At 39.8% G+C, this 23,002-nt stretch overlaps 1 protein-coding gene across 11 annotated transcripts in view; it reads left to right on the forward strand.

Annotated features, from left to right (window-relative positions):
- Nucleotides 1–23,002, forward strand: part of PDLIM5 (PDZ and LIM domain 5) — a 191,346-nt gene that overhangs the window by 54,658 nt on the left and 113,686 nt on the right. For all 11 annotated transcript variants that reach the window (XM_019488079.2, XM_019488082.2, XM_006272865.4 and 8 more), the window contains exon 3: nucleotides 4,547–4,698. In XM_019488079.2, coding sequence (XP_019343624.1) covers nucleotides 4,547–4,698 — 152 coding nt within the window. The remainder of the gene's footprint in view (nucleotides 1–4,546; nucleotides 4,699–23,002) is intronic.

Here is a 23,002-nt window from a genome sequence, read left to right on the forward strand (position 1 = left end):
ACTGCCTGATAGTAAATGTATTAAAGATTGAAATGCTTATTGTATGCGTGCTACCTGACCATCGGCTTGAAAGAACAAACATTGGCCTGTTTTTTGATCAGGTTGATGCAAATATGAAATCAATTATTACCAGAAAAGTATAGGAAAATAATCCATTTGCCCCATAGATAGATAGATATTTTCTCTGGAAAGAGTCTTCTAGGAAAGGGGTGTGGGTTGTAGCCGTGTTGGTCTTAGGACCTAGGCAGACATCCTTTTAAAGCTTCTAATTAAAACGTACAGGAAAAGATTATATTTCTGTAGAAATTTCTATTTCTACTTTATTTTCTATTTCTATTTTCTTCTCTATTTCATTTTCAAAAAGTAGATGCTGTGTAAACTACATAAAGCTGAATAAAGCACACACGTTTGGGTTTTGTGTAAGGATATTTAAAGACTTTCCAAAACTTTTAACTTTAATAATTCAGTCTGTAATACAGTCAGATATTTGGATGATTTAGTGTGTATTGAGAAGTAGTCTGAGTACTTCTGAATGGCAAAGACTAAATTGAGACTGTAAGCTATGAAGTCATTTGCTATTGCAGGGCCAAAGAAAGGCTGGTTGATGAGGACTAACATCAGCAGTGATTGGCCTCAGCAGGTGATAGATTATGAAATCTCTCTGCAGGTCTGCTAGATGAAAAGAGCTTTCCAGAGTTCACACGGAACTCTAAATCTATGTAGTGGAAAACTTTTTATTGGATTCTTTCTGCAGTTTATGGATGGTATATGTTTTTTTATGAAGCGTGACGTACAAAAGGAAAAGAAATCTAGGTTTTATAACTGTAAAGTCAAATTGGTAGAAAAATAGTTTGCTTTGTAAATGTTGTACTGAGACTAATCTTAAGGGTTCAGAGATTGTTGTGTTTTGGAAGTTAGGTTTGTGGCTAGTCTGACTTGTCATTTCAATTCCTTATGTTTTCTTCCATACCTGTACAGAGGGAGTCAGTATACATAAGATGGAAACTTGCCATCTCACTTTTTGAAGTTATTAGTCCTACTGTTACATCAGCATTAATTATTTATTATAATTTATTTTTGTACATTAGCCGATGAAACCATTCCGCTTCCATCAGCATCTTTATGTAGTGTCTCTCTTCTTTTTCAGTTTAAGTACTTTTATTGCACACGATGAGCAGATGCCTATTACAGAAGGCCAGGATTTTCAAAAATAGCCAACACCTGACTTAAAATATCTGATTTCCAGAAAATGCCAGGTCTCCAGTCTCCAAAAATTAGCTCCTTTTGGTCCTCAAATTGGACATGAAAACTACATAGACAATATTAGCTAGTTGGATGCATTAAAGGGTTTTTGAAAGTGTCTAAACTTGTGAGACCAGTCTTTATTCTTTATGAACCATGTCCTTAACAATTTTGGACAAAGCTCTCTGAAGCTATTCTTGCAGCTCTGCAATCTTTTTCTGCCTTTGGTAGAACAGAGAGTGAATTCTTCAAGGCTGAGTGAGTTTCTAATGGTGAAAAAGTTCTGGTTCATTTATTTTAAAACAAAGCAAAAACATATTTCCCATATACACGTCTTTTGGCTAGTGGAACTGTTAACTGTTTTCATTCTTTCACTGTCTTGTTGTGTACACTTTTTTTCTTTGCCTTTTTTAGCTTAATTTCCACTTGTATATGTTCTATGGACACTGGATTTAATTTATCAGAACAACTGCATTGCAAAAAGAATCAGTCTTTTTAATCTTTATTTTTATATGTCATTAATTCACTGAAAAATGTTAGTGTGCAACAGACAAGACCATTTTACATCTTTTTTAAGGTTTGAGGATCCATTCATATACAACAACCTTATTAGTCATACCTTTAGTCAATGTTTTACAGTATCTTGACTTTTCATATTATAGTGTGCATGTTATGCAAGAGTCTGAGCATAGGTTAGATCTGTGAAGGAACTGCTCGATGAATTGTGGCTCTTTTTCTGATAGCTTATGAAAAATGTTGTGCTACACAAATACCAATTCATCTGCATTTAATAATTCCAAAATGTACTTGGAAAAAGTCCTTTATGTATGGTTTTTTTAAATAGCTGCTTTTCATTGCCCATTTTATAATGCTGTTAAATATTGTAATAGTTCTAGTTCTAAATATCCTGAAAATGGTCAGTCTTGACTCACTTCCAGAGTTAACTGCTTCTATTTTCCTTGTTCTAATGTTTTACATCTCTGAAATGTTGTGTAATTGTGTGTGTAAGAGAGAGAGACTTTTTAAAGCCTTTATTATAAAAATTTAAAAATAGAAAAATGAAAGTGCAGAAGTGTTTGTGGCTCCGCTCCCAGGAGCTGCACATAAAGCATTTGTTAGTAATAAAATAAGCATATTACCAGAGATTGAAACTCCTCTCATTTGAAACTCCAACATAGTTCATGGAGTTATACATTTACAACTAGTGACTGTCTTCCACCCTGCAGAGCTTTCCCTTGATGTCCCAGAGCAACACACATTGTTTCATATTTTGTTCCAAGGTGAAGTCTTCAAACTCAAACAAGACACATACACCAATAAGCAGAAGGTTGGGGGGCACTGTTGGAGCCAGTGCTTGCAAACTGATTTCCATGGCTTTTCAAGGTTGCCATCCTCAGTAGGAAATTTTCCAGGTGGCTTATGCTCCCTTCACTCACTCAATGAAGAATAGAGAAAATGTTCAATCTTGAAGAAGTCCAGCATGCTAAATAGGTTGATTGCAAAGAGTGGCTGCAGCTGAGGGCAGTTTGGGGGAAGGGGGGGTGTGGTGGGGAAAGAGACCAAAAAAAAAAAATTCCTTTATTATAAAAATAATTAAAACAAAAAAGGTGAAAGTACAACACTGTGTGTGGCCCTGCCCCTAGGGCCAAGCATGCATTGCTTAGCAGAAAAAAAATACTTGTCACCAGAGATTGAAACACCCTCCCCCCAGTGTCTTTCATGATGTATAATAATTATCCCTGGTCAATAAGTGGGAAGTGTACAGAGTTTAATTAATCACCGACTATTTCTTACTAGTGCTCAGCTGCCTTGCCTTCCCACTTACTAATATGTAGCTCACATTCCTCCCATTTATAATCAGATCTTTTCTCTGTATTTCTATGACATATAAATGTACTTATAAGGAAAATATTTAATACGTTTGCCCTTCTATCCAAGAAGGTGCAGACTTTAGGGCTTTGCCCAATGATTTCCCACTGGATAAATTCTGTACAGTTAGCAACAGCTCCCTGAAAAAGAAACTAAATCACAGAACTGACAGCAATGCCATTTCTTTTTTGAAGATTGAATCTTGTTTATGTACTAAGAAAACTGTCTATGTCAATATGCCAGAAGAATGTGTGTAGCTGGTTGTGGTAGTTATTTTGGCTTTTGGGGTGGGGGGGGATCTTTGGCTGTTTGTTTGTTTATTTGTTGTAATATTTTATCATCTGGAAGTAAAGAATGCAATTTGTACCATGTCTGTTCAGGAGACTGTAGGCAGGTATAAAATGATCCACATATTGTGAGCCACTGATGTAAATTAATTTGTAAATCTTGCAATGTGCTTGTTTAATTTTAGTTCAGTTTGAGAGGATGAAGGCGATTGTAATTTAGTGGCATGAAATGAAAAGATGAAATTATTGTTCTGTAAGGGGTTAATAAAACCTAGTCTAACACAGACTCTTGCTTAGCTCTTGCATCCAAATGAGCTGAAGGGGAACTAAGTTGAACTTTCATAGTGGGTTTGATCAGAGGCAAGCTTTTAAAGAAGTCTCTCTTATCCTGGCTAGAATATGTGCTGTGGTTACTAGAAACAAACTTTTTTTTTTTTTAAAGGAGGGGGTGAGGTAGGGGAGATGCATTTCAGACATAAAGGAATTCTATCAGGTTGAATTTTGGACTATGGTAGTAGGCAGTGGGATGGGAAAGTTCCTCTATTGATGAAATACTCTATATTCATATTCAAGCCCTGGACATTCCTGCACAATTATTATAAAATTATATTGGTTAAAAAGATGGTTTATATTTTAAAACTAAACTAGAAAGGTTGTTTCATACAACTTTTCATCTGCTCCTGAGAAAAGAGGGAGAATTGGACCTTAAGAGATGAGAAGCTGCAATTCAAAAGGAAGTGATCCACCTCTCTCTTGTGCTTATATTCCCACTTCTTTAATGGTAGATGAGCAGGTCTTTTAGATTCTGAAACAGAAGTTGGATTCTGTTTTTAAGAATGAGCACATTTTAAACCCTCATTAATTTTCTTTGTAACGTAGGTATCTAGAGATGAAGTAAAGGCCATGACAAATATAATTACAAGGTCTTTTATTATTAACTCTTTGACCAGAAAGACAGACTATAATTATACAGTAACATATCACAGAGGGACAGAATAATCCATGTAAGAGATATGTGCATGTATACTCTATACTGAGTACACAGATAAGCACAAAATTGTGCCAATAATCTGTGTTGCTGTATTCAAAGAGCACTAAAGTAACCCAAAGAAAAATGTTACTAACTCATTGCTTTTATTTTGTTGCAGTTAAGTGATGGTGGCAAGGCAGCTCGAGCAAACGTGGGAATAGGTGATGTGGTTCTCACCATTGATGGCATAAGTGCAGATGGGATGACTCATCTGGAAGCACAAAACAAGATTAAGGCCTGCACAGGAAATTTGACTATGACTCTGCAAAGGTAAAAGTTATTTTCTTTTTAAAAAAAACAACAAAATTAATAATTTTTAATCTCATTGCTTTCTGGCTGATAACCTGTAAATGTGGTTGCCTATGTGCAGTTAATGGCCATAACTGTAAGATAATGTCTTGGTAGCCTTAAATGTATGTGTGTACTACTCCCCAGACAACTCTACTATGAACAGAGAAAGGCTTTTTGCAACCCACTGTTAGTCCATCCTGTGTAGGATAGACTTTTAACTCTGGTTTCTGCTTTTCATGGTCTGTTTTGTTAATACTAAAGAGTAATGCTGAGGAGATTTAAACTGAACTTCTTGCCTTCCCCCTTCCCAGGCTTGGATGTTTCTAGGGTTCCACCCCTCAGACTACTCAGCTCATACTCTATGGCTTCTTCTTCAAAAACTTTTCCACCTCTTTGTCTAAATGAAACAAGTTGCTTGTTTCAATGATTCAGTGATCATTAAGTCCCCAGCTTCCCCCTTTCCTTTGGCTGCTGATAATGGGAAGAGTAACAATTAAAGAGCTATACTGAGAAAGCACTGATGTTTACTAGCTTCATAACCATCATGTCTGCTAGACTTCTTGTGATTAGAGTTAGATAGAATATCCAAATAGAATTAGATAGGATATACAAAACTTGAGTGGCCAGCCTATATTAGTGGATTCATGATTGCTAACACAAACAGAATTTTAAAGAGATGACTATCTCAGCTTGACCAGTGTCTGGATATGCTGCTTCAGGCAAACACTGCCAACCTGTTATGGGTGGCTTACAATAGCTGTGTTCATTATACCAACAGATATGTAAGTAAAGCTTTCTTCAGTGAGGAAGAACTACACTGAGAAGGCTGTTAACCCCATGCTCTATTACAATGTGTCACCCTTTTTTACATTTTTGTCTTTTAAATGAGTATTTAAGGTAGGTTATGAAGAAATGACAGGAGATAAAACATTGTTGTTGATATGGGATTTGAGCCATGTGTGATTTAGAAGTTAATATTTAAGGCAGATGGTAAGAAACTGGTTAAAGTCAATGCCATCAGAGGCTATAAAACTATATATTTATTTGTCCTAGCTAATGCATACCATTTTGAACGGTGGCTCCCAACCCTTTTTTGCTGCGACCCTAAATCCAGGTCGTGACCCCTGCCCCCATGACTCAGTCATGCCCAGCTGTGCCAGCAGAGCACAGACCAGGCCAGGATTACAGGGAGACAGGGGCGGTAAGAGCCACCAGGCGGGAAGGGCATACCCCCCATGACCCTGATTTGGGTTGCAACCCAAGGTTGGGAGCCACTGATTTTGAGTATTTGGATTATAGATTTATTTTAAATTGAAGGAGAAAACATTTTGTTTCCCTGGAAAGCAAGCTTGAGACCTTAACAGAATATGCACCATTTTCCAAGAATTATGTAAAATTATCAAAATGATTATCCTTTTCCTATTGAAAGGACAGTCTGTAAAAACAGAAGGAACTCTTTTACAGGCATTATACATTTTACAGCTGTCCAGACTGTCATTTCTCTTAGTTCTCTCTGTTCTCCTTGAGCTTTAGGTAAATTCTGTTACCCAGATGATCTCATTAATTTACTGTACCAGGAAGACGGCAGGAGATAGCCTTGGGTTTGCACTGGCCCTCAGGTACCTATGACAAGGAGAACCTTCTGCTTCTATTCCTGGAAAGAAGGGCAGCCTGGAAATCAAATGGAAATCACAGTCCTCACCTATAGTGTATATGCATCTTATCTGAGGAAACCCTCAAACGAGATGTTAAAAGCATGTGTAGGAAATAAGGTCATTATGTGCAGTTTGGGGACTGACTGGCTCAACAGCATCTCTGCAGAAAAGGACCTGTGGATTACAGTGGACAATAAGCTGAATATGAACCAACAAGGTGCCCTTGTTGCAAAGAAGGCTAAAGGCATACTGGGCTGCATTAACAGGAGTCCTGCCAGCAGATTGAGGGAAGTGAATTTTCCATTGTATTCAGCAGTGGTAAGGCCACATCTGGAGTACCATTTTGGGCCCCTTACTACAGAAAGGATGTAGACAAGTTGGAGAGAGTCCAGTGGAGGGACTGAAAATGGTTAGGGGAATCTGGCACATGACTTAAGAGGAGAGGTTGAAGGAACTGGGCTTATTTAGCCTGGAAAGAGAAGACTGAGGTGGGATTTAATAGCAGCCTTCAGTTATCTGACAACAAGGAGCAATGGTCTCAAGTTGCAGCATGGAAAGTTTAGGTTAGATGTAAAGAAAAACTATCTCGCTCAGAGGATAGTAAATCGCTGGAAGAAGTTACCCAGAGGGGTGGTGGAGTCTCCATCCTTGGAGGTTTTTAAGACCCGGCTAAACAAAGCCTTGGTGGGGATGGTCCTGCTTTGAGCAGAGGGTTGGACTAGATGACATCCTGAGGTCCCTTCCATGCTAATTTTCTATGATTTTATGATTCTATGATTCCATGTCAGCCAGTCACAAGAAGCCCAGATTTCCATTGTCTTTACAATTAGTCCACCTGCCATTTTTCCTTTCAATTATAGTTATAGCACTTATAGCACTTCATCTCTTGCCACTCAAGAACACAGTCAGGAAGCCCAATGAATTATTTTTTGAAGTCCTCTTGACTGAATTTCCTACAGGCAGTTCTGGAGAGAAATGGTTTGATGTCCTCTGCTTCCTCACAAATAGCTGGCGAGACTAAAGGAAAGATGGTGTGAGTGATAGTCAGGTCTCATTCAGACAACAGGCCTGTCTAGGCTTGATGCTTTTTAGATATGAATATGATTACTTAAAAGATTTGGGATTATTCTTTCAAGTGAGCTAATATTAAATGAGTTAGTCCTTTTAGCCCAATACAGGATCTGACTCATTGGAGTCTGCTACATGACAACTGAAGGATGTGTCATTTATCTCAGGATTAGACTGCTGCAGATCAAAGAAACAATCCTCTCATTCCAGTCCCAGTATCTTTTCACTACGTGAGGGGGACTGATATCCTGCCTTGAGGTCATGCCAGTTCATAGTCCCGTATTTTTCAGCTCTTTCCAATCCTTTCTAGATCCCATAAGAAAGAAGTATTAGGCAACTCTCTCCTCTGTCCCTTGGCTATGAATACATCACAGCTTTGGTTGTTCAGTAACAGAATTGTTTTGATTTTTTTAAAAATAAAGTTGGAAGGGTGGAGTGCATCTGTATGTGTGCTTTTTTGTTTTAAAGATTGGTTTGATTCATAATAACTACAGATACTAGCTGCTTGTAGGAGGCATTCCTCAGGAGTAATTAAGGCAGTAAAATGAGCTGCTTTATAAAAAGACTGTTGTTTTTTTTATGGGATTTTTTTAGGGATTATTTTCCCCAAAAGGCTGAAGTAATGGGGGAGATGCTAAGGTATGATGTTAGCTCAGGTTAAAGAATGTTTTAAAACAATGTGATGTTTAAAATAGGTAGGAAAAGCTGAGATTTATTATAAGCAACTTTCTTCTGTGTTGTTTTTCTACTTGTTTTTATTTTTGCTTTTTGTTATGTATTAACACTGCCAAAATGTTTGACTTTCAAATACACTGCTGGACTTACCCATCCATACAACTGAATAAGAGGGGATGTGGCTTGCACAGAAGAGGGCATTTCACAGATAGCAGTTCCCTGTTTTGTTTTGTTTTTTTAATATCTGTCAAGGTATCCTTGCACTGTACAGAAAAGGATGTATGGTGGTGGAGAGACCATAATAAATCAGGAAAGGGTGGAACTTAAGGAAATAGAAGATATGGGTGGGGGGATTAATATGGTACTGAAAACAGTGCTTCTGCTTTTCTTTTTGTAATTACAAAGGTACTTTGAGTTGTGGTGTAGTTGACATATGTTGGTGTAGTTTTATGATGCAGTTAAAGATGAGGAAAGAGGCCATCATTTCTTATTCGATTAGATATCTGAGTTATAATCAGGATAATATATGTGAAATTATTAATGCAGTTTAATTCGTTAGTTGTATTCAGTAGCACTCACAATGCACTACACAAAGCCTTTGCCCATAGAAAGACTGCTGATGTCCCTAAAGAACATGATTTGTTTGATCTCAGTACAGGATTCTGACACGTTATCAAGGCTTATGAGATCTGTAAGACTGACAGTGATATTGGACCTAAGAGAATGTGCGTGCTGCATACAGTCCATAATGAAAAAGCTTATTGACATGCTGTTAAGTCTTCAAATAAAATTAATCTAAATTAAATAAATGAAAGCTGTCTGACTATGAAAACTGACTGCATATGAAGTTTCTTCAACTTTTCAAAAAAAATTAGAAGCTGATATATTTGAGGGGGGACTTTTCCCTAAATTAAACAGTGCAATATAGTGTTTAAATATGTAATTGTTAATTCTTTTTTGGAGGGAAACAAGCTTACAACAACCACATTTTTAAAAGGGGCACCTTCCTTGGAAACTTCTTTAGAACATCTGTATATATTAATGTTTTCCAGATGTGCACCATAGTGAGTCTAACATCTACATATGTTTAAAAGTTTTCTCAGGTATCTACTATTAGTTCTTCAAAGGAGTTTCATCATTTTCCAAGGACAGCATTAGTTCAAAATTCTTTTTCAAAGTTTATAATGTCCTTTAGTTGTCTTTTGCTGATTTTTCTCATATTTACCTTTTTATTTTTGTGCACAGACTTAACTGGCTTTTGTGCAACTTTCAGTGCAGTTGCTCATCTTCTTTTTTTAGGAAATTAATTTCATCATTATGAAAATGTCCTTTATGGTATGTGTCCATTCCTCCCCAAGATCTTATTCTTTTACATCCCAATATTTTATTTTTCACTTAAAAGTATTTTTCTTGGTTCCATAAGGACAGATGGAAACCAGATGCTGACTTTTTTTAGATACCTGTTCACCTTTGGTAATTTAGCATACACTTCAATAAATAATATTGTAAGTTACTGAAGTGTATAGCTAGGGAGAAACTCTGTTTTTAATGTTTTGGGGAATATTTCTCCAGGATCTTGTCTCCATGGGCTTTCAGTTCTTAAAAGCCAGAAAGATAAAAATCGTGAATATTTATTGTTACATGAGGTCATACCCATCAAGCATTTGAAAAAAAATCTATTAATACAAACATGCAAGCATTGGAAAAGAGACTTTACAATACTCCATGGTCTAGTAATGTTTATTGTTATAAAGCAGCTATTATTTACTGATGCTGCTGACCAGAGAAGTCTATAAAATTGTGATATCATGCTGAAGTTATTTTAGAAAACTAACCTGTCTACTACTTCACAGCTATCTTCATTCCCCCCCCCCCCATCTCTCACCCATTGACTACCTCAATTTACATTTTTTTAAATAAGGACCAGCTTTTAAGCAAGTCAAAAGAATGCATTAGTGCTGTTTTTGTCTGACCTTGATTAATTGGTATCTTCACTTCCATACATAGGCATTTTTATCTCTTGCATACATAGGAGAATGTTTTATGTTTATGAGTTTCAGATGCTGATGGAATTATGATGCTCATATTTTTCAACCTTTATTTAAAACATTTTATTTGTTTTTTTTATAAATAGTGCTATCTACTTCTAGTGAAAAAAGGGGTTGATTCATTGAAAAATTATTGGACTTCACTAAAACTCAAACAGTTGTTAGTAGACTCAGAGAGATAATCTAGAAGTCCTTGTTTGCTGTCATGAGAACTGGGTACCCAATTCAGTTTGAAATTCCTGGGAGAATTGTGGTTATTGGATTGGGCTGTAGTATTTTGATCAGCCAGAGAGGGAAGTATTATTCTTTTCTGCTTAGGACTTTGTTCTGCATTAATTTGTCATCTAAAAATAAGTGACACTTGCAAAATGTTATTTAAAATATAGCTTTGTCATTGTGTTTCTGCTACCTACTTTTCTATGGTAGGTTTCTCTCAGATGTTCTGAAGTGCTTCAGGAAAAAAAAACAGTTAATCCATTTCTTACGTTACCCTGAACTTATTCCACGTTGCCAGTATTAAATTTGTTATAGCCTGTTCACTGCAAAACTCACTGTTTCAACATTTGACAAATACCTTTTGCTTTCTTTATGAGAATCCACACAAAGTTAGCTAAGCAATAAACCACTGAAAATCGCAACATGCACCTGTTCAGTAGAGATTTATTTGACAACATAGTTCTCTAGAGATTGTCAGGGTCACTTGATCAAAGGAAAAGGCTGACCATTCCTTTTTTGTAGTTGCTTCTCAGAGATGCTAGAGTACCATGCATTGGAAAAGAGAACAGACAGACTCTCCTTTGTGTACTTGATTTTTTTCATAGCCATGAAGAGGAGGTTACCGGACTTGTTTATTAAAGGGCATAGGGCAGTAGGAGTATAAGACAGCTTCAGGGATTTGGCTGGGGTGTGGGGGTGGTATACAATCGGTATCAAGAGAGAGAAGAATAGTAAGGGGAGAGTAAAAGAGAGTATCAATAAAAGGAAAATTGACATTATTGGCAATCAGCTTTTTTTGGCTGGTGTAGCCAGTAATGTCACTGATAACTGCTGCATGCATGTGCACAGCTGCAGCATGCACATGACCAGGAATGCAGCCCAGCAGCATGGAGAGCAGAGTCCAGCTGGTAAGTCTGTTGGGGGGATGGGGCGCGGGAGTAGGGGCAGATCAAGGGTCCCACAGTGAGGGCAGGAGTGGGGCTGGGGCAGGGGCATGGACAGGTGCTGCCAAGCCAGGGTGAGATGCATGATGGAGCTGCAGGCAGCTTGTCTGGGGGACATGGGGCCAAGGAGGGAAGGCAGCTTCCAGCAGCTGTGCATATCCCCAGGGGAGGCATGGGGAGGCATGTGGCCCCCCCAGATTTGTGTGTGAGGTGAGGATGGGCTGCCCGCTAGGGGCTGCACTGGCCTCTTCCCAGTGTAGGGCTGGGCCGGGGCTGCACTTGGGGTGGGCGCCTGCATAGGGGGCAGCAGCACTGGGGGGGGGGGCTACAGCCACCCCAAAATTTGCCTTAGCCCACCTGTAGTCCCTCCCCTCCCCCCCCAGCACTGCTGCCACCCGCCCTACCCACCCCGAATTAGCCCCTGGCCCCAAGCCTTCAGCGGGTAGCCTGCCCTCGCCTCACACAAATCCAGGGGGCACATGCCCCCCATGCCAGACAAGCTGCCTGTGCACCCTGCCCAACTCCATCTTAGCTGGGTAGTGCCTGCCCCAGCACCACTCCCTGCCTCCCTCCCTCACCATGGGAGCCTCTATCTGCCCCCCCCCATACCTCTTTCCTCCCCCCACCCCCCCAGACTTACCAGCCAGATGCTGCTCACCAAGATGCTGGGCTGCAATATCTCTATGAGATAGGTATTGGCTGATATGGCTGGTTAATAATCAGCTATCTGCGTTGGCCAAAAAAATCTTTATCAGTGCACTCCTAGTCTTTTCTTGAGTTAGGTAAAGCTAGTGCACTTGATTCAGTAAGTGAGCAAGTTTTAGTAAGAACACTGTGCATTCAGAAACTGTTCAGCAAGTGAAATGAATAGAAGGGCACAGTTCTTGCTTCCAGATGGGATTCAAAATGCTTCTTTTTGTGGCAAACAGCATTTTGTTGCATATCTGCAAGGAATTTGAAAAGCCACAAGATACGCTGCAATGAAGTGAACCTGACAATGTAAATGCCACCTGTCTGGTTCAGAAAGAGGCTTGATAGGATAAAAGCGAAAGGCTGGATATGGAGAAGAAGGGGTAAAAATGAAAGGTCAGCTGTTCAATGGGGTATTTCTGCATATCTGCCAAAAAAACTGAACGGGCATGGTAGCGAGGAAAGTGATAAACAGGCCTTTCAAAGGCGTATCGTATTATTGAATGCCTTAACTTCCAGAGCTGCAAAGGACCCAGAGGACAGAAAACAGAGCACAGGACATGGAGTACAGGGTAATGAGGAGGATATTTTGCCTGAGAGAGAGAAATACAACGCTGTCTGGTATACTGTGTGGCTATGAATAGATGTTGAATTTGTTCTGGGCTTAACTATTCTATCCCTGGAAAAAAGTACAGTTGTTTACACATCAATGTCTATTGTCCCAGGATAAATCCTAAAAAAAGTTGATAGGATAAGAAGTATTAACAGTTTATCCCATGGAATCACAAAGTACATCTGAATGAATTGCATCATTGACTCAATGGCAGAAAAGTGGCAGGCAGTGTGTTCAATCGCTCACTAAATCCTGCTTAGAAGTGTGATGTGTGTATGCACTAATCCCTGGATATTTCTGTTCCAGGACAGATGCAGGTACAACTTGTCCAGGGACAAATGCAATATGTGTTTCTAGCCTGAATGCCATTAGCTGTGGAAAATAATGCTTAGAGAAGTTTTAAAAACATATCTTCTGACTTGTAGTTGAATGTAAATAATTGTTTTTATTGTACTTGGAAGGAAACAGCTACATCTGTTTGAAGAACTGCTGGCATTGTGGCTTTGAAAATAAGACAGTTTGCATAAAGAACAGTCTTAATACAGTTGATAAAGAAAGTGGAGCAGGGACTTACTTAATCCTAGTTGGCATACCTCGGTTAGCTTCTGTAGAGCTATGTTGACTTGCTGCATCTGAGGAAGAGCACTCCCTGGCTTCCAGGTGCTGCATGGGAGTTGAATGAAGCCATATGAATAATAAACTTCTGTTTGCAGTTTGAAATGACTTTTTGCAATTCCAGTGACTTTCTACTGTATTTTAGAATTCTAAAGAAGCTGAGTTGGGGAAATTTCACAGTTGGCGGCAGGGAATCATTTAATGTATTCCACATGGTTATATTTACGTTTTACTACTTACAGAAAGAACCAGCATATTAGCAAGTTGAAATTTAATACAAAAAATGTCTAGTTAGTGTTACTAGTTTTGTGACCACTGCTCCATAATGTTCTCCAGCTTGCACAGCACTGCAGCCTGTTTATTTGTTTTTGAGGATGCTTTACATTCTTATTGTTTGGAATGCTCTTTCATTGCTGCTTTTTGGATACAAAGGAAAGCATATAATAAATACGCACATGATACCAATATTATGAGGTTCCTAGTGCCTGTTTGTTTCTTTCTAAGTGCTCTTTAATGAGACGGGTAACTGACTGTGTAGAGTTTTTTCCCAGACTGTTAAATGTAAAAACCATCATTATGTTGATGCATGGCAGCTATGCAGCAATCCTATGGAACCTCTTTTATACCTAGAATTGGCTACTTCCTAATTCTAAGGGCAAAATATTTCCTGTCTAGTAGCTGTGGAATAGCAGATTACCCATTCTGTAGCTGCACACTTTCTGTACATAGCCACTGGATTTATTGTACTGTCACCACCTGTGTATTCTAGTAGATGCAGGGCTAGATCCAAAAAGAACTGAAGCACATGCATGTTAGAGTGTAGAGGGTCTTAACAGTTGTATAGATATCAATGGGGACTGATATAAGTTGTTATTATGCAGATATAGCAGTTGGATCGTTTTGCCATACAAGTGTAAAATGCCTCCAACTTGTTTACTTGCATCACTGCAGAGTCATGCACCACAAGGTGTTAGAGCCTAACAGCTGATGCATGCTATCAAGCAGCAGTAGCATCATCTCCCCCTTCACTTTTAAGCAGCTACAAAAGCTGTTTGTCCATGCCATGGGTACTGCAGTCCTTAACTTTCAGGTGCCTGATCCCTGATACAGAGTATGAAATTTATAGTTAGCCATGTAAGCTACACATTGTGCATCTAGAAGTGCTATTAATGCACACAATAAACTCTGGAACAGTTCGAGCCAGAGTCAACTGCTCCTGGGTGCAGTATCTACAAATGCGCCCAGGACCACAGCAATTTGAGCCAGGGCAAAGCAGCGCTGGAGTGGCAGGAGGAATGGGGGGTCAACCCTGGGCTCCAGGTGGCAGCAGCAGCAGGACTGGCAGCAGCTCTGGACCCCGCTGGCTGGACTGACTGGGCACAGTTTGCACCTGGCAGTCACCATCTACATGTGCACTTGATCACACTTAATGACTCTTTCGTAAGATAGTATTTACAGTGGCTGGAAGGAAGGCCCGTTGGTCCACTTGGGATCCAGAGCCTGGAATTTGCTTCTGAGAGTAAATACCTACAAGCATATTTTCAAATAAATGAATAGGGACCAGTCTTCTCATTTACAAAGCACCTGCAGAATGGAGAATGATGTTACAGTGGTACCAACATTGTAGTGGCCTACTGGTTAAAGTATTCAGGAAATGGGAGATACGGGTTTAGTTCCCTCCTCCACCTTTTGAGATTCAAACCCATGTTTCCCATCTCCAGCTCTGCCTTAAATCACCAGAGTACACCCTAGTTTGTGCATACCATTTGGCACCCCTCCTGCTATAGCTGAGCCACTATATGGAATGGAGTGCAAAATTCATGGGGTTAGTAGGAGAGCAAGCAAAGAGGAACATAACTGTAATGTTCAGGTCCCTGATCCCCAAAATAGTACATACTCCCATGCATGTATGGAATAGTAGGATGCATGGTTTTTCAGATAAGGGATCAGATCTCATTGCGTACATTTTAACATCTGCCAGAGGCCTTAGTTTCTCATTTATAAGTGGTGATTCAGGTCTGAAAATGCCTAATTTATATAGCCAGTTAACTAGGAAAGCATATTGCTAGTAGTTGTCCTTTTTATAGCTTTGCTAAATTTTTTGGTGGGATTTTTTTGTTTGTTTGTTTGTTGGTTGGTTTGGTTTCTGGGATGAAATCTTAAGCCAAATAATGAGGTTAGTTTGTAACTGACAAGGTTTCTCAGTTTGTGTTGATGATTGTCATAATAATTACTGCCTTTTAAGTAATCATTTACCAGAGTATTTAGATTATTTTTAGTGTGCCATTTAAATAATATTGGCTTTTTAGAAGCTACCCAGGCCTCCTTTTTCCAAGTACAGTTTGTCATGAGGACTAGAATAAAGTACTGTCCTGAAAGTGCACAGTGACTCAGAACATTCTATTGTCATCTGAGATATTCTTGGCAATTTCACCTTTGATTCAAGAAGATTCCTGCTATTCAGTTATCAAAACTAAAATTATATCTTCTTTGCTGGAACAGCTAATGATATTGTTCCCTGATGGAAAAAAAATGATATTGGATGTTTATAGGAAATTACATGATGGCATAATATAGTCTGAAAGGAAATGTTAGAATCTATAAAGGCTATATTAGGTTTTCTTATGGAAGAAGATATCAGATTAATCAGCCAGTTAATTTTGTATCCAGGGTGATTATGGCCAGTGTTTGGATGATTCAGAGGAAAATAAAAATATTACCATAGACGGACTTAAACAATAATTAAATAAACACCCACAAGACTTGGATATAAAATATTAATCAGCACCATTTATTATCTCACACAAATCTGTGGCTAATTATATGGGTTGAGATCCTGTGTTTAGGGGGAAAAAAACAACATTTAATTGGGTTGATCCTAATCTTATTTGCCTCTAATTTCATCAAGTACTACAGCTCCTTTTTATCTGTTATACAATAAGACAAATAGGAAGTAATGAACAGTTTTCATCATAGATGCTAAATAACCTTTCACATTTTGTGGCAGAATCAAGCATCATTTGGTTTTGGGGATGTCTGCATCCAGAATTGAGTCTTCCAAAATTGAAACCAGAGGACAATGTAAAGGAATATAGTTCTCAGTGCATGTGTGACATGCATGCCCACAGATTTACTAGACATTTTGTCAGCAGTGGTGGTGGTCTCTAAGCACGTTTGATGTTTGTGATTTGAATAATTAAACACCTTTACCCAAGGCAGTCATGTTTTTTCTGGTTTTCTGTATTTGAACTCTGATGGTTGACCTATACCTTGGAACACAATATGTTTCAACAATATAATGTGCTATGTCATGAATAATGGTACTTTCGTAGACTTGAATGGAAAATTTGGTCCTGCTGTGCTAAAGGGAGACGTACTTTAGCACTGGATAGGCATGTTCAAATAATCCTGAAGAATTCTTCTGGGCTTGTTCTCCTGATGGAAAAACTTGCCTAGAAATGCCTGAACAGATATTTAAATGCTGAGTTCCTGAAAAGCAGGTAATATTTCAGTGTTGACACTGCACAGCCAAAGGGGGTCCCCTGTACATGCATCTCATCATGCTCTATATGCTTCCTCAGTCTCTCTGGAGACAGATGACACTAATGCACTAAATCAGCCTGTCTCCCCAACAGCACGTTGGAATCAGGAGGGAGACATGTTCTGCTCCCTCACCTGCTAGAGCAGTAGACTCCACTGAGTGACACACTGTCTCCCAAGGAAGGGTGATGGGATTGTGGTGCGGCTTCTCTAAGAAAAAAAGGTGTACAGATATTCACACTTCCAGAAGTAATGTAATCCTAGTTGTTACCACATTATTTTTCTACTTGAGCCTCTAGTTTTACTCTGGGAGCAGTGACTGTCCCAAGAGAAATTGATCTTCATATGGCCAAGACATCAACCTTGAAAAAAGTTGAACATTCATACAAAAACAGACACATTTTATTTGGGCCTTTTAAAGCAATTATTAAGCTTACATAGACAGGTATATACCATTGTTAGAGATGCGCTGATGGCTTTCAGAAAGCTGAAACAGCCTTAAGTGAGTATAAGTGAAATCATGAGTTATGTTGTCAGTTAATAGCAGATTTTTCCCCTTGTACAAATCTGAATTGCAGTTGATTTTTTTTTTGCTTGTGAAATAGGTTTGCAAATTTTAGCAAACTGTACTTGCCTGTAAAATATGCAATATATAACTTTGTCTGTAGTCATAAATGTAGTAATATTTTCTGCCAAATGTCTTAAGCACTTCCAACTATCAACCATAGGCACATTTATGAATGTCTCTGTTTCTTATGGCTGGGAGAAGTTACCAGTTACTTGGTTTTTTTTTTCCAATTCTTGGTTACAAGGTAACAGCATTTTAAGTCAATCATTTTCCACAAGCTCTTAAACCTTAAGAGACCAAACTGTTAATTGGACAGTGCAATTAGAGTGTGTATAAGTGTGTATTAGGTTATATGTTTTGTACACAGTAACTTTGCTCTAAGCTTAGTATGTGTTCTCCCTGCCACCTCTCCCCAACTAATTTTGAGTTAAATTGTGACTGGGATTTTTGTCCTTACTTTCCCATAATCCTGTGATGCCTATAGATGTCTTTGTGCTGCATAACTCTAACCATGGTGCTATGAGAGAAAATCCAGGGGGAATATGCTTGTGCCTATCCTGACTGATACTCATTTTGTATTTGGGAATCTAGCTTGCCCTCAGCTACATACGTGTAGCTCCTTTTGCATTTGGTCCAGACAGTTACGTGGATGTACTTTACAACTGAGTTGTTAGTATATTGCTTCATTTTTAAGACTTTGTTTTTGGCTCATTCCATCGGTGCCTGCAAACATAAAAACCTGCTGTCAAGTTTGGGGAAGGTAATGTTGAGAATAAAGAAAATATTGAGATTTAAAGCAATTTAGGTTAAGTGAAAATACTTCATAGGCACCATGCATGAACTAAATTACCCTGCAGTTTAGTGAACAGGTGGTTTGTTGTTGACTAGTTAAACGTTACTCCATCACTGCGACTTTTTTTAACCTGCGAGTAAAGAAATCTTTATTTTGTTACCAGGAACTTTCATAGGAAGGGACAGGTAAGTACATTCTGCACATTAGCTGTTAAAGTGTCATACTAGCAAGGTATAGAAATATAGTGAAGTAAAAATGTATCTTGTCCATTGGTGTATTGTGTAATACTCACTGAAGCAATTAAGGATGGCATGCCAGTATCTCAATGACAGTTACAGCTTAGTGTTGGTTAAGTCTGCAACAGCTATGAGAAACACCATTTGCAGAGTATGTACCACTTACAGCGTCTGTGTTACAAAAATTAGTTTAAACAAACTTACTACTGAAGTACATAGATGAAGATTTCTCTTTGGTGCATTTTAAATGAAAGTTCTTACCTGCTCCTGTAAGGCAGTATTAAACTACTGGACTTCTACCACAGTAGGCAGGATAAACTTCTCTATCTCTAATTTTTCTGGCATTAAGTACAAATTAAAATGCACTTTTGAAAAGCCAGTTTTATTTCTAGTTACCAAGGATTCTGGGTCTGACAAAAAAGCACATTATGAAAAATGCTACTTCTGCTACACATAGCCCTAGTAATTCTCTAGTTGGGCATTATGAATGAATCTTTAAGATTACAGTAGCATTGTGTGGGTCCCAGATGAGACGATGCTAAAAATTGCTTTTTGGCTCTGCTGGTGAGTTGCTGCCTACAGACCACAGTGATCCTTAGTCTGGTCTGTGGTGTCTACAGGATGTGAAACTCTTATAAGGTGCAGACTTTCTCTTTCAGAGTTGCTGCTGAGCTCCAACTACTAATGTAGTTGATGAGAATTAAGGGTATTCAATACCTCTCTGGGAAAGCTCTACATCCTATAGGTTGGACCTAATTCCTCCTTTTGTTAGCCAGTGTTCAGTAGATGCATCTAATACTTGCTTAAGGACTAAATAACTAACCTAAAGAAACAACTTGTTTTTTAAGAGGAACTGAGAAAACAGAAGCTTGCAATGGTCTTTTACATGAAGGTGCATTTTTCACAGGCTTTGTATCGCATCTGATTTTGATCCTGGGTTTCTCTGAAGCATTATCTGAAGTGTCGGCTGATTTTTATTATTATTATTATTTTATAAACACTTATGCTAGATAATTTCATTTGTTAAAATGAGAAGGAGAGAACAATAGCTGCACAGCATACGTTGAACCAAAAGGAAGTGTAAGTGTAAGTCAGCACAGCCACGGACATCAGACGTTCACCCTTTGCTAATCTTATTCATTGAATGTTTCGTCCAAGTGATTTTATTTAACAAATGTGAAGAATTTTTCTGATTGCCCTTAGGACAAACTAATCCCCTCAAATTTTTATATTCTGATTTTCTTTTTCATAATGACTTGGTATACACTTAAGTTATCTTTTGTCTTTCTTTTGGTACATTTGAAAGTATTTATGTCTTAAAATTATGCGAGAAATCTATGCTTAACTGTACTTTGGTTTTGCCTTCAGCTGGTCTTTCAGGCTTCCATTGCTACTCAGAGCAGCCCTCTGCATAGCAGCAGCATGTGGAAATAAAAGGCCAGAATGTCTCATCAGTGCCCTCCTCTATTCTGAAGTGTCTCCTTTTCAGCCTTTGCAATCAATCCTCCTGGGCTGCCATATTTTTTATTTTTTTATTTTTTTTTGTAATGTTCTGCAGCAGAGGAAGAGGGTAGTGCTTCTGAGAGTAGGTACTTGCATAGTGCTGGCTGCGATTCAGCAGTTACCCCTGTGTTCAAAAGGATTATGAGGGTTCTGTGCCACAGTTGAGGCTCTCAAGAATTGGGGTTAAACAGCTCCTGTGGTCACAGTCTTTTCCAATCCTCTGTGTCACAATCCAAAGGTGTGATTTTTGTTTTGTGTGCGCTTTGGCACCACTGAATTATTTTCCCGCCATTTAAAGCTTTCTTTGCAGGGTGCATTTCTTCTTTACAACATAGAAATGCACGTTGCAAGGAGTTCCCGCCATTTGTATTTAAATTCGTGCCCCACTATTGGTCAGTTCTAAATTATTCCTACGTGGCAGCTAGCGATTGGCTTGCTAGCCGTATAAGAGGCTTGAGTGGTTTCTGCCCAAGTTGGAGGACTCCACGAACATCAGGAGGAGGAGACTTCATGTCTCGTGAAGATCTCTAAGTGCTGCGGAGCCTATTGGACCCAGCGAGAATATCAAGAAGGCAACAGGGGTCTGATCAGCCTCTAGCCTCTCCCCGTCGCCGAGCGCAATCCTCGACGTATCCCTCTTCCCTGCGCACAAAAAGGATCCACGGAGCTTCGACAACTCCGTGTGAGTGTGAGTTTTTGTCTGAGTCCTCAAACTGGGGATTTAAGCGGAGCTTTGCCTGGGAAACTTTCCAGCCTACACCGTGACCATCTACGGTGTAAGTAAACAATCTTGAATCAACCATTACGCGTGTCCGTGCCTAATTCTAGCGTGTCGCCTGCTTTCTCCGACCCAGCATGTCCGGGCTGTTGGCCACAGCCCACAGTGCGAAAAAAGGGCCCCGGATCACTCCCGGCCCGCACACTCTGTACCCCTGAGGCTTGTCTAATTTGCGGGTGATACCTTAAATGACAAGGATCCAAGTACAGTGAAAAAGAAAGCATTCTGAAATGGAGTTGGAGCAAAAGGTTCCCCCAGGTCTGAGACTTTGGACTACTGAGTTAGAAATCCTGAGTCTCGTGATGATTTCATGACAGTTGGCATTACTGCATTCTCTTGCTATTCCTCAAGACAAAATCAGTTGGATTTGCGCTCTCCCAATTAAACCCTCAGATCTATGGATTTTCCCAGCTGGTAAGTTTGTGCAGGAGAAGGGGGCGCAGGGAGGGGAGATCAAAGTCCCCATGGTGAGGGAGGAAGTGGGGTAGGAGCAGGTGCTGGGGTGAATGGGGCCCTGGGGCCAGGATGGGTTGTCCAGAGGCACAGGGGGGAGCGCAGCCCCCTGGCTGTGCACACCCTTGGGGGAGATATGTTGGGTACGTGCCCTCTGTGAAGAAGAGACAGACAGGGGCTCTGTGCCTTGCTGCCTTTGTCCTGAGAGCCACATGATGACATTGCCGCCCACTGGTCAGGCAGGGGACCCAGGGCATGCTGGCTGTCTGGTGTGTCCCCTGTCTGCCCAGACACAGGCTCAACTACCAAGGCAAATACAGCAGGGTGCAGAGCCTGAGCCTGCAGCAGGCAGCCTGCTTCTGCCCCTCAGGGGGCATGTGCCCCTATGCCTCCCCTGGGGATGTGCACAGCTGCAGCGCTCCGCACCTCTGGATGACCTGCCCTGGCTTCAGGGCCCCATTCACCCCAGCTTCTGCTCCTGCCCCACTCCCTCCCTCACCATGGGGGCCCTCAATCTCACTCCTCCCTGCCCTTTCTGTCTCCTCCCACCTCTTCCCCTTCACTTACCAGCTGGGTGCTGTCTGTGTCTGCTCCTCATTCCCAGTCCATAATCGTCTTCTTCCCCCCCGCCCAGCTGCTGCCTCTCACTCCTGACCCACAGTACCCCGCAGTCTGCCGGGGTGTGTGGGGATCCTCCCTCCCTGAGCTCCAGCACGCACGCTTCAAAAATAACATCTTGTGATTTACCTGCCAATCTCTTGGGGTTTGTTTGTTTGGTTTGGTTTTTTTAAGAATTCAGCTCATGATTTTTGGCACAGTGGGGTTGGCAATACTGGGAATGCCAATTGGGCAGGGTCACTGTAAGGAAGAAGGTTGGCTTTATTTAAACTGTTGGTTCCCAAACACAGCCTTTTTTGTTAACTGCACTAAAGATGAAAGTTTTGTCATCTTTAGGAACTCTAGGGGTTCATTGTCTCTCCTTTGTGTCAGCCTACAGGAACCCAGCCTTACATGGTAGTAGTATGTCCTTTTTTCTATTGGGACAGCTTTATGCTACTCCTTTTGGAGAGTAGATGAGCTCCTTCAAAGGTACAACCAGAGAAATATACACTGATGCTAGGTTAATGGTCATGTGCTACTGTTCTCCAGGAAAAATGTCAGAGACATTAGTATCGCCATGCTTGCCCCAGCAGTACACCCACAAAGAATAATCTATGACATTGGAGGCTCAGTGATCTGTGTCCTTTATATGAGCCTCCATGAAATTCCAGCCAACAAAATCATATTTTAAACTGCCTGATAACCCCAGATGACTTATGGTTGTTTTCAGTATAATGTAATCAGTCCTTTTTGGGTGAAGCATCAAGTTTTTGAATCATGTGAAATGTTTGTTATACAAACTTTTTGTTGTGAATTACTTCTTAAAACATGATCATTTACCATGACAAATTTTAGGCTGCTTAGAAGAAAAATAAGTCTAGTCTTACAGTTTGTTACACTGGCAAACAGTGATGAGAATTCCATAGTTATTTGAACATAATGTGCAGGTATCCAACTAAATCTGAGATGTATTATGTACTTAAATGGTTGATTTAAAGAATAGGTACAGTTTCTGCACCCAGAGGTCAGTAATACTCTCAAGTATGTTACTAGATTACAGAAAGGAAGAAAAAGAACTTAAAGAAATTGATGTTACCCACCCCTATCCCCACATAAGCACTTTATGTTCCCTTATTTTAAAAAGTATTTTACGGATTTTTCCACCCCCCTAATATGATTTACCACTCATCTCTGGCGAACCCTTTCTCTATATGACCCAGGGATCACATAGGTCATGAAAGATTTGGAATTTAAGAGACTAGTTAGCAGGCATTTAAAACGTGGAGCC

Source organism: Alligator mississippiensis, chromosome 2, assembly GCF_030867095.1.
Source record: "Alligator mississippiensis isolate rAllMis1 chromosome 2, rAllMis1, whole genome shotgun sequence".
NCBI lineage: Eukaryota > Metazoa > Chordata > Crocodylia > Alligatoridae > Alligator > Alligator mississippiensis.